The following is a 15,944-nucleotide window of genomic DNA, read 5'->3' as shown; positions in this document are numbered from 1 at the left end:
CTTGTAAAAAATGAAGCTAGGATTTTTTTAAAAAAACAGATAAGGTTCTCAGATACAGACTCTCCTTGTATTAATTAGGATTTTTCAAAGGATTTCAAAAGAAAAAGAAAAAGAAGAAAAAGCACTGTAACGAAGCAGCTCGGCATATTCAGTGCCCCCTTTGACTTCTCTGTATCAGAAATAACGAAGTTGATAAGAACAAAGTCTTGTAAACTCTTCAGAGAAGTGAAACTAATTAATAAGAAACTGCTGGCTGGCTGTTCCTCCCTTTGAACTTTTATCACTGCTTTTGCAGAAGAATTAGGAATGTGGCATTGTTAGGAAGAATGCACAATCGCCATTTTAGGAGCCAGTTTCTTTTAAGAAAAAAAAAAGCTAAGTACATGAAGGAAGCTCTTGTAAAAAATGAAGCTAGGATTAAAAAAAAAACAGATAAGGTTCTCAGATACGGACTCTGCTTGCATTAAATTCAGATAAGTAGATCAAATATTGTCCTAAGTAGAGGTATCTTACTTTGAGCCGTGAAGACGACGGCTAGGAATTTCCGGCTCGGAGAGAATGATTCAGCCTTGGCTGGCCCCCTTTCCCTTCACAGCCGAAAAGGCTGCAAACTTCAAAGGAAAAGCTCTTGCCAGCTGGATCTTCTCTCCCCCTCTTCTTTGCCTGAAGAGTGAGGTACCTGCCAGATATCTAGGCAGATAACGCAACCAAAAACCCGGGGGCAGCTCTATTAAGCTGCCGCCATCAGCAAGTTCCCGCCCAGGAAGTCTGGCCCCCATCAGTTGCATTTTGAAAAGGATGTTTGGGACAACAGCTTGAATGCCTCATCTAGTATATCCAGTTTGTTCATACATGACTTCTTAGATGAAGAGATTAGAAGAGAAGTCATCAAATTTGCAGGTGACACCCAGTGTGGGGCAATAGCCAACATTTTAGAAGATAAGCCCAAGATCCAGAAAGATCTTGACACATGTGATCACTGGGCCCTTTCCAGCAAAATGGAATTCAGTGGTGAGAAAAGTCTTACACTAAGGCAAGAAAGTCTTGGGCCTTGGGAGTTGGCCAAGGCCCAGTGGAAAAAAGCACTGTAAAATTTCACCTGTAGAGAGGCTGTTCTGCCTTGCAGATGAGCCTGATGGAGAAGAGCTGTTGAGTTGATATTGAGTTGAGGAGAAAAGGGATTGTGGTTTTGATCCCAGCATCTCCAGGTTTATTAGCAACTCCTGCTAGGATCTCTTTTTCTTCCAAGTCCCTGTGTGTTACTCTTTGATGGCTGCTGGATGACAGTAGCACCATATTGCTGACATATGTGTTGCATCCTTCTTGGTGGTGCCAATTTGAGAAAAAAATGTACACTGGAAAATGTTTCATTTTTAAAAATGCATTGAGTAAAAATCCTCAATAGCTTTTGACAAGCAAAAATATGGGCATTGTCATTGTGGCTATGAACTGTAGGAAGTTAAAACCCACCCCTCTCCTATAAAAATGAAATATTGATAAGGGAGGATATTACATTTCTCTGGATAAGAAATGGAGAAACATGTTTTTGGGAAGGAAGCAGAGTCACTCTTAATAGCCCCCACCTTTGTCAATGGGCCCTCAAAATGCCCGAGCCTGGCTATTCTACATAACAAAGATCTCCCCCTTCAACTCCAGGGTGATGGGATTAAGGTATGATAGTATTCACCCCTTATCCATCTCACCACAGTACACCTGGGAAGAAGCAATGCTCAACCAAACTTGGACTCAAAACACACCCTAGAGAGTTGCCCCTACATGGCCCCATGGGAGTGTGACAACCAATCAGAATACAAGCTCAAGATCAAAGCCAGAGAGGGCATAAAATGGGGACTTTCAGCATCTTGCTCTCTTTTTCTTCTTCACCCAACATTTTGAAGCATGTGATCCGAGGTGGGTTCCTCCCAGAATGGTACAGTACACCAGAAGGGGTAGTGAAAATCTGGCCGACCGGACCGGACAGAACGTGGACAGGAATCTCTTCTGCCACCATGTCAAATAGCTGCCAGACAGATTTGGTGGGAAAAAAGCCATTCAAAATTAGCCACACTGCTAAAAAGGCAGGAACCGCGGCCAGGAGATAACAAGACGACTAACCATATTCGGTTAACCCCCAGAGCGGGAAGAGGCTGAATTGGGGGCTCTGTGAGTTGCTTTGTAGGACACAGATGGCCGTGATCATAGGATTTGTTGTGGATCGATTTTAGTTCAAAGAATATATCTACAAATATAACTGGAAGGGATGAGTGCATGTGTGAGAGAGAAAGAGTGGAGAGAGAAAGAGAAAGAGAAAGAAAAAGGAAGGAAGGAAGGGAGAGAGAAAGAGAAAGAGCGAAAGAAAGAAAGAGAAAATAAAGCAGGAAAGAGAAAGAAAGAGAGAGAGACAAAGGAAGGAAGAAAGAAAGAAAGAGAGAGAGAGAGAAAGAAAGAAAGAAAGAAAGAAAAAGAGTACTTATGAACACAATGGAGCCCAAAATTTTGGTTGCTAAACAAGAGCGTTGTTAAGTGAGTTTCATCACATTTTACAAGTTGGCCATGCTTGGGGAGGCTATGCATTTGGTGGGGGAGGAGACCCTCCATCAGTATGTGAACTAGCTTGCTGGGGTCGTGAATTCTCTTTCTCGTTACATGCCGAAAAAGAACCTCTGGGCCTGGGCCATCCAGTGGATCCCTTTCAACCAGGAGACTGGGTCTTAGTGAAATTGTGGCAGCTCGACTCCCTGGTCCAGGAGAAGTGGAAAGCCCATTCCAAATGCTGCTGAGCACACGTACTATGCTGAAGGGGAAAGGCCTGTCCTCATGGAGCCATCATTCCCACGTGAAGAAGTGCCCAGACCAGGAGGTGCCAGAGCAGTGAAATGTGTTCCCAAAACCACGGGGCGATGGAGACTTGGGACTCAAGTTTCTTTTCAAATGAAAGGCCACCTCTCATTCGCATTTCAACACCTTCCTCTTGATTTTTGCTGACTTGGCCCATTTCGAGGAATGGTAGGACTGCAATACACAGCTGTAGCTGTGACTGTTCTCCTGTCTGTATGGACTGTCCAACTGAGAGTGAGAATTTGGACTGAACTCCTTGAACTTGAACCACAGGAGGAGGAAGTGAGGTTCCTGATTTTCATGCTGAAGAGATCGTCTTCCTCTCGGCCCTAGACCCATCGAACTACTCTGATTTATTTTCAAATTGGCAGGCATGAGTTCTCTATGGCTGTGTTTGGTATTTGTGTGTGCCCTGCTGGTGGATAGCAGAGGTGGGTTCCTACCAGTTCGCACCTACTCTGTAGAACTGGTTCGTCAAATCTACCGAACCGGTTAGAAGAGATTCTACCAGTGGACCCAGAAAACAGGCCACACCTACAGAAGAGGTTCCAAAAAATTTTTGAAACCCACCACTGGTCCTTGGATATGATTATTCTACACTATCATGCTCAATTTATAAAACTCAGTGCCTCTGTGAAAGGTAAGGATGACTACTGCGTTTGTGGTGCAATCAGAACATTGCGTGTGTTGAAGTTGTTTTAACGCAAACCAAAGATGCCTTTTAAAAAACAAGTTTACATCATATTCTTATGCATGCCAGTGCTGTGTGTGAGGTAATTTAAGGTGGTTCTGACAAGTGTCTTGGCATCTTCATATTTGAGTATTTGAGTATTTATTAATACTTATAGGCCGCCCTTTTCCCTGAGGGGACTCAGGGCGGCTTACATAAAATGAGGGGAAGGGATATACAAACAATAACACATACAATACATAAAGTAAAATAATAAGCAACATTCATTCATCATTCGGGTGGGGGCAATTATCTTTGTCCCCAGGCCAGACGGGCTAGCCAGGTCTTAAGGGCTGTGCGGAAGGCCTGGACGGTGGTGCGGGTACGAATCTCCACGGGGAGATCGTTCCAAAGGGTCGGAGCAACTACTGAGACTATCTGGTCACATGGGCAGCAAGCCACTCCCATCCGGTCACATGGGTGGCAAGCCACTCCCACAAAGGAGGCCACACCCACAGAGTAGGTTCGAACAATTTTTGAAACCCACCACTGGTGGATAGGGTAGCAATAGCAGATTTGGGTCCTGAACAACAGCTTAGCCTGTTGTGAATATGGCCAGTTGCCTACTCCCACTCAAGAAGGAGGATGGGTCCTGGAGTTTTGTTAGGGATCTTGAGGAGGGAGGAAGCATCAGGGCCCATGGTTTGGGGGTCCTCTGCCACACCACACGAAGTGAGACCTGAGCTAGTCCACTCCTCTCATCACCACCGTTGCATTTATGGTGTCCTTCACCTCCCCAAAACCAGTCTATCCCCTAAACCCAAACCCAAGTTGGACAGAAGGAAGGATATCACCCGGACTACATTTGAGGGGAGGGCACTCAGTGGGGGAAAGGATGGGGGACCATGGCAAGGGTGCCAAATGGAATTGACCATAAGCCCTCCTCAGAAAAAGCATTAGGATATCAAAATCACCCAAAACATTTCCCCTTCCACATATAAACTCTACAGAAACAAGGTCACTTTCTCTGCTTGGCCGCAGCTGCACATTACCAAACAGAGAGGAAACTCTACGAAGGGATCATATATAAGCCAGTCTGCAGCACCCAAATTCCCACTTTGGCTCAGCAGCAAGAAAGTGGGCTCAGACTATGCTCCCTTTTCCTTTGGAAATGAGAGTTCCCGCTATTTCTTGGAGCCCGGAGTTCCCTTTATCATTGACAAATTCCAGGGACATGAAGAACCTCTACTCCAGCCACTAACTGGCATGTTTCTGGCAGGGACTTTGGGGGTCTGGAATAATGAATACAAGCGCTTTCACGCTTTCTCCATAAGCATGGCAGTTTGTTTGGAAGAAAATGGGGTCTTCTTCTTGAATGGGGGGAATGCATACGTATGTTTGCCTTGCAACTGGACTGGGACGTCTATTTTGGCACATCTCTTCCCAAAGAGGGGTGTTGTTGCTGGGGAACAGTCCCTCCCAGTCAGTGACATGCAGTGAGGTTTATGAAAGCCCTATGAAGCGGTATATAAGTCTAAAAACAAAACAACATGACTGGTGAGGCAGCAATTTTTTTAGACTTGTGGACTTCAACTCCCAGAATTCCACAGCCAGGCATGCTCAGTTACGATTTAAAGCGACAGCATTTGTTTTTCTCCTTTGCTAAATAAGTTTCCTTCTTTCTTTTTCTTCTCCCTTCCCCTCCTTCCTCCCTCTCTCCATCCCTCCCCCCTCTCTCAAACACACACACACACAGACAAAACGTTGCACCAGGAGGATGAAGTTTGAATTCCTCCCCCTCCCTCCGACCCACACGTACCTTTTCCAGCTGTTTCAGAGAGGATTTCAACTTTGCTCTTGCCTGCCATCATGAAAAGAAAAAAAATGTAAAAGGAAAAAGCAGGAGCTGAGGTCAGGCACGTCCCTGCCCCCAGTCCCTCTCATAGGCCATGTTCAGAAAAGAGTGCCACTCGGGATCCCACTGCTAGTGATCCTGGGGATAGGCGCAGCAGTTGGGACAGCGGTGGATGGCCTGGCTCACTCCCTACAGTGCAGTTTAAGCAGCTGTCGGAGGAGTTCCAACATAGCCTAGGCCAGATTGCCTGGACCTTAGTCAAAGTGCAAGACCAGATAGACTCTTTGGCAGGAGTAAGTCCTGCAAAATCGATGGGGCCTGGACCTCCTGCCATCTGAGAAAGGTGGTTCGTTTGTTTTTAGGAGAAGAATGCTGTTTTTATATGAATAAATCAGGAGTGGTCAGAGAAGCTGCAAAGGACCTGCAAAACAGAGCACCCCAGATTGGACAGAGATTACTAGGGAGAGCCCAGTGGTTTTCATGGTTGCCAGGCACAGCCTGAGTCAAACAGCTACGGTTCCTGTTCAGTGGTGGGTTTCAAAAAATTTTGGAACCTACTCTGTGGGTGTGGCCTCCTTTGTGGGAGTGGCTTTCTGGCCATGTGACCTGGTGGGAGGGGCTTGCCGGCCATTCTCTCTCTCTCTCTCTCTCTTTCTCTCTCTCTGTCTTTCCTTCCTTTTGTCTCGCTGTCCCTTTTTTCTTTTTTTTCTTTCATCTCTCACTCTTTTTCTTACTTTTTTCTTTCTTTCTTTCTTCCTTTCTTTCTCTTTCTCTCTCGCTCTGTTTCAGTCTGTGTGTGTGTGTGTGTGTGTGTGTGTGTGTGTGTGTTTGTGTGTGTGGCAGTGGTGGATTTCAAAAATTTTTGGAACCTCTTCTGTAGGTGTGGCCTGCTTTCTGGATCCACTGGTGGAACCTCTTCTAACCGGTTCGGTAGATTTGACGAACCGGTTCTATCGAATAGGTCCGAACTGGTAGGAACCCACCTCTGTTCCTGTTGTTCTATGGGATAGCAGGAATAGCCTTCATCCCCTGTGTGATCCCTCTACTCAGACAACTGGTTATAAGGATTGCAAAAGAATTGATCATCTTAGGAGGCCTTTTGGGAAGTGGGCCTTCCCAAGGTCTTTGAGGGGGGAAATGAAGGATCAGATGATGGAATGTATGTACAGATGAGGCCCTGGGGATCAGAGGAAGGGTCACGTGTGGAGATAGGACCCAGGTATGGATGGAATGCACATGAGAGTGAGGAATATGAATGCGGACAAAACATTTTCTCTTGTCTTCATTTCTTTGCCTTGACAATTAAGAGCTTCTTGTCTCTCCATTGAAGAGGGAGTGGGGGGGGGGGGTTTGCTGCTTCAGACAAAAGTTTTAAATTGCTTTCACGTTTCTCTGCGGAAGGAGGGGGGCCGCGGGGGAGCCGCCTCAGGTAAAAACTGCGAAGTGACATTTAGCTATTTAACATAACAAGCGTAAGGGTTTGGGGGGGCTGGGCTGAAATCCAAATAACCAATCCATATTATCTGTTATGTATGCATTATTAGGGGAAGGGCAAAGGATTGAATGCGACATTCCTTGACTATAAAAACTGCTGTAAGATTCTAATCTTGGCCCTTGGTTAGCTTTTCAAACCGGGCTCCTTATATCTCGGTATCAAAATAAAATTATAATTCTGCATCACACCTTGTGTCTGGTGACTTATCGGCTTCAACACCAAGCAAGAGCCCAGTTTTGGGGACAAAATCAGAGACAATGAATATATTCTCATATCTAGATGTGGCGTAGAAGCAAGGAGGATAGATGTTTCTAGTTATGGTCCATTGTTTCATTATTCTATTAATAAGATGAAGCTGGAAATCATTTAGAGGCTGTGCACACAAACAAGAACTTTATAAATGTTTATGGCACAGCACCTTACTAATCCTGAGAAGGTAAATTGGTCAGGCTTCACTCTTCAAGGTTCGCTCAGTTGCAAAAGTAGGCTTTGGGGGGTTATCCTGCACTCCCACTTCCCTGCAGTTTCCTTGGCAAGGTTTTTCCCCCTTTCCTAGGCCTGAGAGGACAGGACAGGCCAAGATTTCTCAGATGACTTTGTGCCTAAAGCAAGAGAGGAAATGAGTGTCTCTCGGGCTCTAGGCTGGTGACCACCAAACTGGGCCTTCTTCCTCCTCACAAAATCTATCCATTCAGCTGTTCCTGCTATCCCAGCCCCAAATTCAAGACTGCAGCTTTCAAAATCCAGTATCCTCCAAATAACACATAGTTTACACTGTTGAAAGAAATGTCCTTCTGCGTTGGGCTCCAAGTGGGGAAAAAGACACTGGAGAAATGGAGGCTGCTTGGAAAGATGGTTCAATGGAGGACAGGACTACATGGCTTGAGTCCTGAACAGAAAAGATGATCACATGCTTCAATGTTGGGGAGAAGACGCGGAAGAGAAGCTGATTCCCTGGTTTTATGCCCTCTCTGGCCATTGATCTTGAGCTTGTATTCTTATTGGTTTTCAGACTCCCATAGGCCCATGCAGGGGCAACTCTCTAGGCTGTGTTTTGAATCCAGGTTTGGTTGAGTTCTCAGATGCCATGTGGTGAGATGGATAAAGGGCCAATATTATCATGCCTTAATCCTATCCCCCTGGAGCTGAAGGGGAGAACTCTTTATTATGTAAAGGGACTGGTTGGCCTTAATGGCCCATTGATAAAGTGGGTGGAGGCAGGAAGCTACAGGGAGCTAGGCTCAATTTAAAACATGTTTCTTCCTTTTCACATCCAGGGAAATATAATATTCTGCCTTTTTTAATATTTCCTAGGATATTTCATTTTTCTGGGAGAGGGCTGGGTGATAACTTTCCACAACACTTTTCCATCTGAGCTTCAGACTTTTATTCTGAGGAAATAGATTGTTTTTCTGAGTGGGGACTTATGGCTTTTGACCTCTCCCTGTAGACCATCCGCTCTGATGTTAGGTTGGCTTTATTTAATTTGGCTTGATATTTTTATATAGCCCTGTGAGAGATTCAGAGGCTTTGGGATCATTGCAAGGGTTTCCAACTCCTAACCATAAGAATGATAAACATGTCCACTAAAAATGACACCAAGGAAAGAGAAAAAGAAAAAAAAAACAATTAAATATCACTTTACTATTTTAAAGTTTAGAAATTTTGCACATTAAATTCGAAGTCACTTGAGCTTGAGACTCAAGCCAAGAGTTTATTGGTTCACACACCTCTTCTGGCCCAGGTTGTTGCCTGTCCTTCAAAGGGATCATACAATGTGACCTACTAAAAAGCAACCTGTCTTTTTGAATGGTGTTGGAGAAATCAACAAACTTGGATTTCTTTGGTGTCTTTCAATCCCAGTAATGTCAGACAATCTAACTAAACTAACTAAAATGTCACTTTCACTGCTACATATAATGTTCCTCTCTTTATTTGAAGGATAATTATTTTTTTAAAAAATTAAGGAGCCCTGGAATAGAAGCAGTGGTGAAATTCATTTTTTTTAACTATCGGTTCTGTGAGCATGGCTTGATGGGCATGGCAGGGGAAGGAAACGGCAAAATCTCCATTCCCACCCCACTCTGGGGCCAATCAGAGGTGGTATTTGCCAGTTCTCTGAACTACTGAAAATTACCGCTACCGGTTCTCCAGAACCTGCTGGATAGAAGTGAAAACACAGCAAACATCTGATGAAAGAAATGTCTTTCTGGGTTCTACTGCAAGTGGAGAAAAAGATACTGGAGACGTGGAGGCTGCTTGGAAAGATGGTTTATTGGTGGGCAGGACCACATGGCTTGAGTCCTGAACAGAAAGGGTGATCACATACTTTACCTTTATTTTGTAAAAGGAGCAAAAAGCAGAAAGAGAAATATTAGTTCATCCTGGATAGAGTTCACAAACAAATTTGGATTAATGAAATAATATGATTTATTTTCTGGCTACCACAAAAAATAGGGCTTTAGTAAAAAAAAAAAAAAATCTAAATCTGCTTTCACAAAAGCCAGCATGTATCCAGCGCTTCCTGCTTGCCTTCTGCAAATCTAGACATGAAAGGGAAATACGGTAGAATTCGCTTCTTTGCTTAGAATTAAGGAATTTAGTCAATAAGAATGCTTTAAAATATTTCTGTGTTTTTAATGCTTTGAATACAATATAAAAATGTGTGTTTGGATTAGAATGCTGTTCAGATGTTAGAAATTGTTATCTCTATCTGAACCATTTGGCCAAATAAAGCTATTTCTTGATCCCGCAGTCCAAATCTCCTGATTTTCTGCAACAGTGTGTCATTTGGTTGCAAGAGTTTATCATGCCAATGAGCTTTGTGGTGGTGTCCCATGTCTCCTGTCCCTAATTTCATTTTAAACTTGAGGAACATGTAACTCTGTTGATGCAAACGGGGTGTAAAAAAATAACCCCACCCTTTCCTAGAAAAATGAAATCTAGGAAATATTAAAAAGGCAGAATATTATACCTCCCTGGATGAGAAAAGGAGAAACATGCTCTTAGAAAGCAGCCCCCACCTTTGTTAATAGTCCCAGAAAGACAAAAACATCTCATCTACAACACAAAAGAGCTTCAGGGTGATGGGATTAGCCCTCCTCATTCAGATTCAAACAAGGACAAAGCCATTAAGCCATAATAGGAATTGCCCCAAGCCCCTTCATTACCACCACACAGCAAGACTCAACCCTGTTTTTCGGCCTCCTATCAGGAGATGGCAGCATTTGTAACTGGAAAGCCAACAGTACAATAGCGGCCTTTGTGGTTGAGTTTAAGGAAATAAAACCGTCGAGTACTGTATTGCTAGAAAGGATGGAAGCAGGAGAGAAGCACAGAGGAACTTCCTCTTCCGGAATACTGACGGAACACATTTTTCGTGCAGACAGGGACTTGCGCCTCTTCCGAGACTCGAAGCAGCAGCTGGGAGGTGAGTTGAGGGCTGGTGGGAGGAGGATCTGGGAGCAACTCGGGATCTTTGGTTCCCTCAACCGCTTGGAAGCAGAGAAGCAACGAGATAGAATGTGGAAATAATAGCTGGGGGGGGATCTTTGAGGTCATCTAGTCCAGCCCCTGCTCCAGCAGGAGACCTTTTACATTTCAGGCACATGGCTGTCCAGTCTCTTCCTGAAAGCCTCCAGTCATGGAGCATCCACAACTTCTGCAGGGAAACCGGTTGTTTTCACAGTCAGGAAACGTCCCCTTGTTTCTAGGTTGCTTCTCTGCCTGATTCGTTTCCATCCATTGCTTCTTGTTCTGCCTTCAGGTGCTCTGGAGAAGAGGTTGAGCCCCTCTTCTTTGTGGCAGCCCCTCAGATATTGGAAGACCGCTATCATTTCACCTCTCGGCCTCCTCTTCTGTAGACTGGAAGATTTCCAATTTCAATTCTTTTGTTCTGTTATGGACCCTGTTATGTTTTCTTGGCAATAATATTGGACTGATCTGCCACTGTGTCTTTTGGATTTTTTTACTTCCACGTCTATCCAACAAGGAGGATATTTCCTATTGGTGCCCCATCCATGTATTCACCAGGTTCAACTAAAAAGGTCCTATTGACCTTTTTAGTTGGCTTTTACAGTGCCTTTTACTATGGCACTGTAAAAGCAACTGCAGACGTGGTCCAGAAAACTGTGGTCTTCCTAACACTTCTTCAGTGACCTGAAGAAGTCAGCAGTTCCTGTGGTTATGAATATGCAGGAAAAGGAGTTGCACCAATTTGGGTTCTGCCAACCAGCGGACGTTTATGATGGTTGCAGCATCCCACACTCCTGATCCCCATTTGTGAGCTTCCCAACTAGCTTCTGACAAGCAAACTCAGTGGGGATGCCAGCAGGAAGTTGCCAGTCAGGGTCCAGTGAAATTGCCTTTAACAACCCACAACTGCAGAGGAACAGATGCAAGTTGGCACTGTCAGGTAGCAATAGCAATAGCAGTAGACTTATATACTGCTTCATAGGCCTTTCAGGCCTCTCTAAGCAGTTTACAGAGAGTCAGCATATTGCCCCCAACAATCTGGGTCCTCATTTTACCCACCTCGGAAGGATGGAAGGCTGAGTCAACCCTGAGCCGGTGAGATTTGAACCGCTGACCTGCTGATCTAGCAGTAGCCTGCAGTGCTGCATTTAACCACTGCGCCACCTTGGCTCATGCTTCACGACATCATGCTTCACGATCAGGCTGCTTAGTGACACATGCAAGTCCCAAATGCAGTCAGTAAGTGAGGACTGCTTCAATGGGAATGTCCACAGAGTAGTTGTGGAAAGTATTTTCTGCCCTTACTTAGATCTCAGGACTTTCATGGGCAAAACGGTTGTTTCAAATCTTGCGGAGGCTTTAGGCATCATTTCATCAGTTAAGGCCCCCACATCTCTGAAAGTATTGAAAGGTTTGACTGTAACAATTTTGGAATACTTTTTGGGCTGAAAACACATAGATTTTCCAAATATATAAGTTTCTAGGTTTGTTTATATCTCTGAATGCATATATCTACAATTGTATAATCTATCCCCATCACTTTCAGATATATTTCACAGAAACCCTTTGCAGTGCTAAGAATTAGGGGTTTTTGTTCACAAAAAAATTATTGATTGATCAAAATATAAACTATAGAAGTGCAAAGAAAAATAAAAATAATGGTAGAAGGGAGGAAAAGGGGGAGCGAGATAAGTGTAGGGTTAAGGGGATAAGGAAAAGAAAAGCATTGAATTCTGACTCCTTTTGGTGCACTAAAATAAGGTGCTAACATAAAACCTCAACTATTTACTTTCATAAGATAATATAAACTAGCCACTTCTATAACAACAAACTTATCTAATCTACAGAACCCAAAATCAAACTATATTTTTTCTCTATCTCAAGAACAAAGTCCAAAAGCAGTTTCCACATACAAACAAATTATTCCTGTTCTTTTCATTAATCAAAGCAGTCAATTTACCCATCTCTGCTAACTCTATCAGGTTTTGCAGCCATTTGTCCATTGTGGGAATGAAAATATTCTTCCATTTTTGTGCACAAAGTATTCCTGCCTCAATCAACATATATAACAACTGTTTCATTTTCATTTTTTAAAAGTTCTTTATCCATTAAGCCTAAAATAATCCTGGTTTTATTTTATATTCACTTTAATAGTCTTTAAGATTTATTAAGATGTGTATCTTATTCCATTTCTTTGCTTTGTGACATGCCCACCATAAATTATGAAAAGCTCTTCTTTATATTTCCAAAGTTCAATGCTTTTGTAGCATTCCCAAAGCATATCATGCCATAAGACAAAGACGTCCATTTATTTTCCAAAGTACCAAAAGAAACGATGGATGGAAACTAACCAAAGAAAGAAGCAACCTATTATTGAAAAGAAAATTCCTAACGATTACAGCAATCAAACAATGCAATAGCTTGCCTTCAAAGGTTTTGGGTGCTCCATAACTGGAGGCTTCCAAAAAGAGATTTGACAGCCACTTCTGAAGTGGTAGAGCAGAGGGTTGGACTAGAAGACCTTTAAGGTCCTTTCCTGCTCTATTATTCTGTTATATATTATATTCATCTTAATTACAGCGATTCTATCCAATAATTGCTATTCTAAGAATTTGTATTGGCCCAAGTCAAACAGAGAATTTCATGGTTGAATGCAAATGTGAACTTGGATCTCCGTAATTTTCAATGTGTCAAATAAATCATTATTAATCTAAGGTTATTTTAGCATTGTGGAATATTTCCTTTTTACTTTTAATGTGTATAGTTTTCTTTTTTACATCTTCTGCAACCATTTCATAAAAAAATTCTTTGAATCTTACAGGCAAAACGGATGCCAATAAGAGAACTCCGGACAACTGAGAATAACAAGCAATATTAAAAAGGAAAATCAATCAAGCCAGAAATCAAAACATTTCCATCTCCTTCAGAAACCCACAAAATTCTCCTTCTTCCCCAGCAGGTAATCAAGAAGAGATTTAGAACTGGAAAAAGTAGGGTATGCAGAACACAAGGATACATTACAGGTAGTCCTCGGCTTATAACTATTTAGTAGCCATTCGAAGTGACAATGCCACTGAAAAACCTGACTGATGACCATTTTTCACACTTATGACTATTGCCGCATCCCCATGGTCACATGATTTATTTTTGAATTCTTAGCACCTAACTCACATTTATGACTGTTGCCCTGTTTTACGGTCACATAATCCCCTTTTGCAGCTCCACAGATGTGGCTATTGTGGGCAAAGTGCGTATTTCAAATCACAACTGAGTGTGCATGAAATGATCCACATTGGAGAAAAGCAATACTAATGTGGCCAGAGCTTTAGTCAGAACTGCTCCTTGTGGTTGGTTCATGGAAGGACCCACATAGGGGAGGAGCCCTACATGTGTTCCCAATGAAGTGAGCTTGGCAACTTGGTGATACATTACAGAACTCCCACCAGGGAGAAACCCTTTGAATGCGCTGACTGTGGGAAAAGTTTGAGTCTATACACCGGCCTGCTAATATACTAAAGGATGCACACAAAAAAGAAATCATATGAATGTTCTGATTGCGGGAAATGTTTCAGTCAGAAATCCATTCTGATGAGACACCAGAGGACTCACACAGGAGAGAAACCCTTTGAATGTCCTGTTTGTGGGAAAGGTTTCAGTCAGAATTCCTACCTAGTGATACACCAGAGGACTCACACAGGAGAGAAACCCTTTGAATGTCCTGTTTGTGGGAAAAGTTTCATTCAGAATTCCTACCTCGTGATACACCAGAGGACTCACACAGGAGAGAAACCCTTTGAATGTCCTGACTGTGGGAAAGGTTTCAGTCAGAATTCCCACCTAATGATACACCAGAGGACTCACACAGGAGAGAAACCCTTTGAATGTCCTGACTGTGGGAAAGGTTTCAGTCAGAATTCCCACCTAATGATACACCAGACGACTCACACAGGAGAGAAACCCTTTGAATGTCCTGACTGTGGGAAAAGTTTCAGTAACAGGTCCAACCTGGTGATACACCAGAGGACTCACACAGGAGAGAAACCCTTTGAATGTCCTGACTGTGGGAAAGGTTTCAGTCAGAATTCCCACCTAATGATACACCAGAGGACTCACAAAGGAGAGAAACCCTTTGAATGTCCTATTTGTGGGAAAGGTTTCAGTAAGAATTCCCACCTAATGATACACCAGAGGACTCACAAAGGACAGAAACCCTTTGAATGTCCTGACTGTGGGAAAATTGTCAGTCACAAATCCATCCTGATGACACATCAGAGGACTCACACAGGAGAGAAACCCTTTGAATGTCCTGACTGTGGGAAAGGTTTCAGGCAGAATTCCCACCTAATGATACACCAGAGGACTCACACAGGAGAGAAACCCTTTGAATGTCCTGTTTGTGGGAAAGGTTTCAGTCAGAATTCCTGCCTAGTGCAACACCAGAGGACTCACACAGGAGAGAAACCCTTTGAATGTCCTATTTGTGGGAAAACTTTCAGTCAAAATGCCAACCTGGTGATACACCAGAGGACTCACACAGGAGAGAAACCCTTTGAATGTACTTTTTGTGGGAAAAGCTTTACGAATAATTCCTATCTGGTGACACATCAAAGGACTCACACAGGAGAGAAACCCTTTGAATGTACTATTTGTGGGAAAAGCTTTAGGAATAATTCCTATCTAGTGAGACACCAAAGGACTCACACAAGAGAGAAACCCTTTGAATGTCCTGTTTGTGGGGAAACTTTCAGTCACAAATCCAGCCTGATGACACACCAGAGGACTCACACAGGAGAGAAACTATTGGAAACTTAGACGCTTCCTGCAAGTTAACTGTGATCCCAACCTGAAAAGGGGAAACAAGATTGAATTGAATTTATTGCATTTATATGCCGCCCTTTTCCCCGAAGGGGACTCAGGGCAGCTCACAATCCAAGTCAGGGAAGGGGTACAGATAAGGGATAAAAAAGACAAATAGAACAATACACAATTTAAAAGCACACAACAACCATACCATTCGGGGGGGGGGGGGGCAAAAGCTCCTTAGCCCCAGGCCTGTCGTAACAGCCAGGTCTTAAGGGCTTTGCGGAAGGCCTGGAGGGTGGTGAGGGTTTGAATCTCCACGGGGAGCTCGTTCCAGCATGGCACGACAAAAGCACGCTCAACTAAAGCGCGCCCGATTAAACCGCGCCACTGATGTCATCAACAGGGCGACAACAGCGAGCATGGAGAAAGAAGGGCGCTTTAAATAGCGCTTTGAAAGCAAGCCGATTCAAGTTAAGGTAAGGGTTAGGGTTAGGTTAAGGGTTAGGTTTAGGATTAGATTTAGGGGGGTTAGGTTTAGGTTTAGGGATTAATTTTAGGTTTAGCGTTTACAGCGTGCTTCTGTCTCCGCGCTGTTGTCGCCTTGTGATGACATCAGCTACGCGGTTTCGTCGAGCGCGCTTTAGTCGAACACGGTTTTGTGGTGGAACCCATTACAGAGGGTCGGAGCAGCCACAGAGAAGGCCCTCTTCCGGATAGTCGCCAGTCGGCATTGGCCAGCGGATGGAATTCGGAGGAGGCCTAATATGTGGGATCTCATCGGTCTATTGGAGGTAATTGGCAGCAGGAGG

The 15,944-nt window shown here is 43.6% G+C and overlaps 1 protein-coding gene across 1 annotated transcript; it reads left to right on the top strand.

Moving 5' to 3' along the window:
- Window positions 1–13,157: 13,157 nt before the first annotated feature.
- Window positions 13,158–15,560, top strand: LOC148047540 (uncharacterized). Its single transcript, XM_087711537.1, has one exon. It carries the CDS (start codon window positions 13,852–13,854, stop codon window positions 15,142–15,144), a length of 1,293 nt encoding a protein of 430 aa, XP_087567663.1. The 5' UTR covers window positions 13,158–13,851; the 3' UTR covers window positions 15,145–15,560.
- The last annotated feature ends 384 nt before the right edge of the window (window positions 15,561–15,944 follow it).

Source organism: Thamnophis sirtalis, unplaced genomic scaffold (genome assembly GCF_051295495.1).
Source record: "Thamnophis sirtalis isolate CommonGarterSnake01/CBP01778 unplaced genomic scaffold, rThaSir2_p1.2 scaffold_3, whole genome shotgun sequence".
NCBI lineage: Eukaryota > Metazoa > Chordata > Lepidosauria > Squamata > Natricidae > Thamnophis > Thamnophis sirtalis.
The sequence above is the reverse complement of the archived record's forward strand: the minus strand, read 5'-3'. Positions and strand labels throughout refer to the sequence as shown.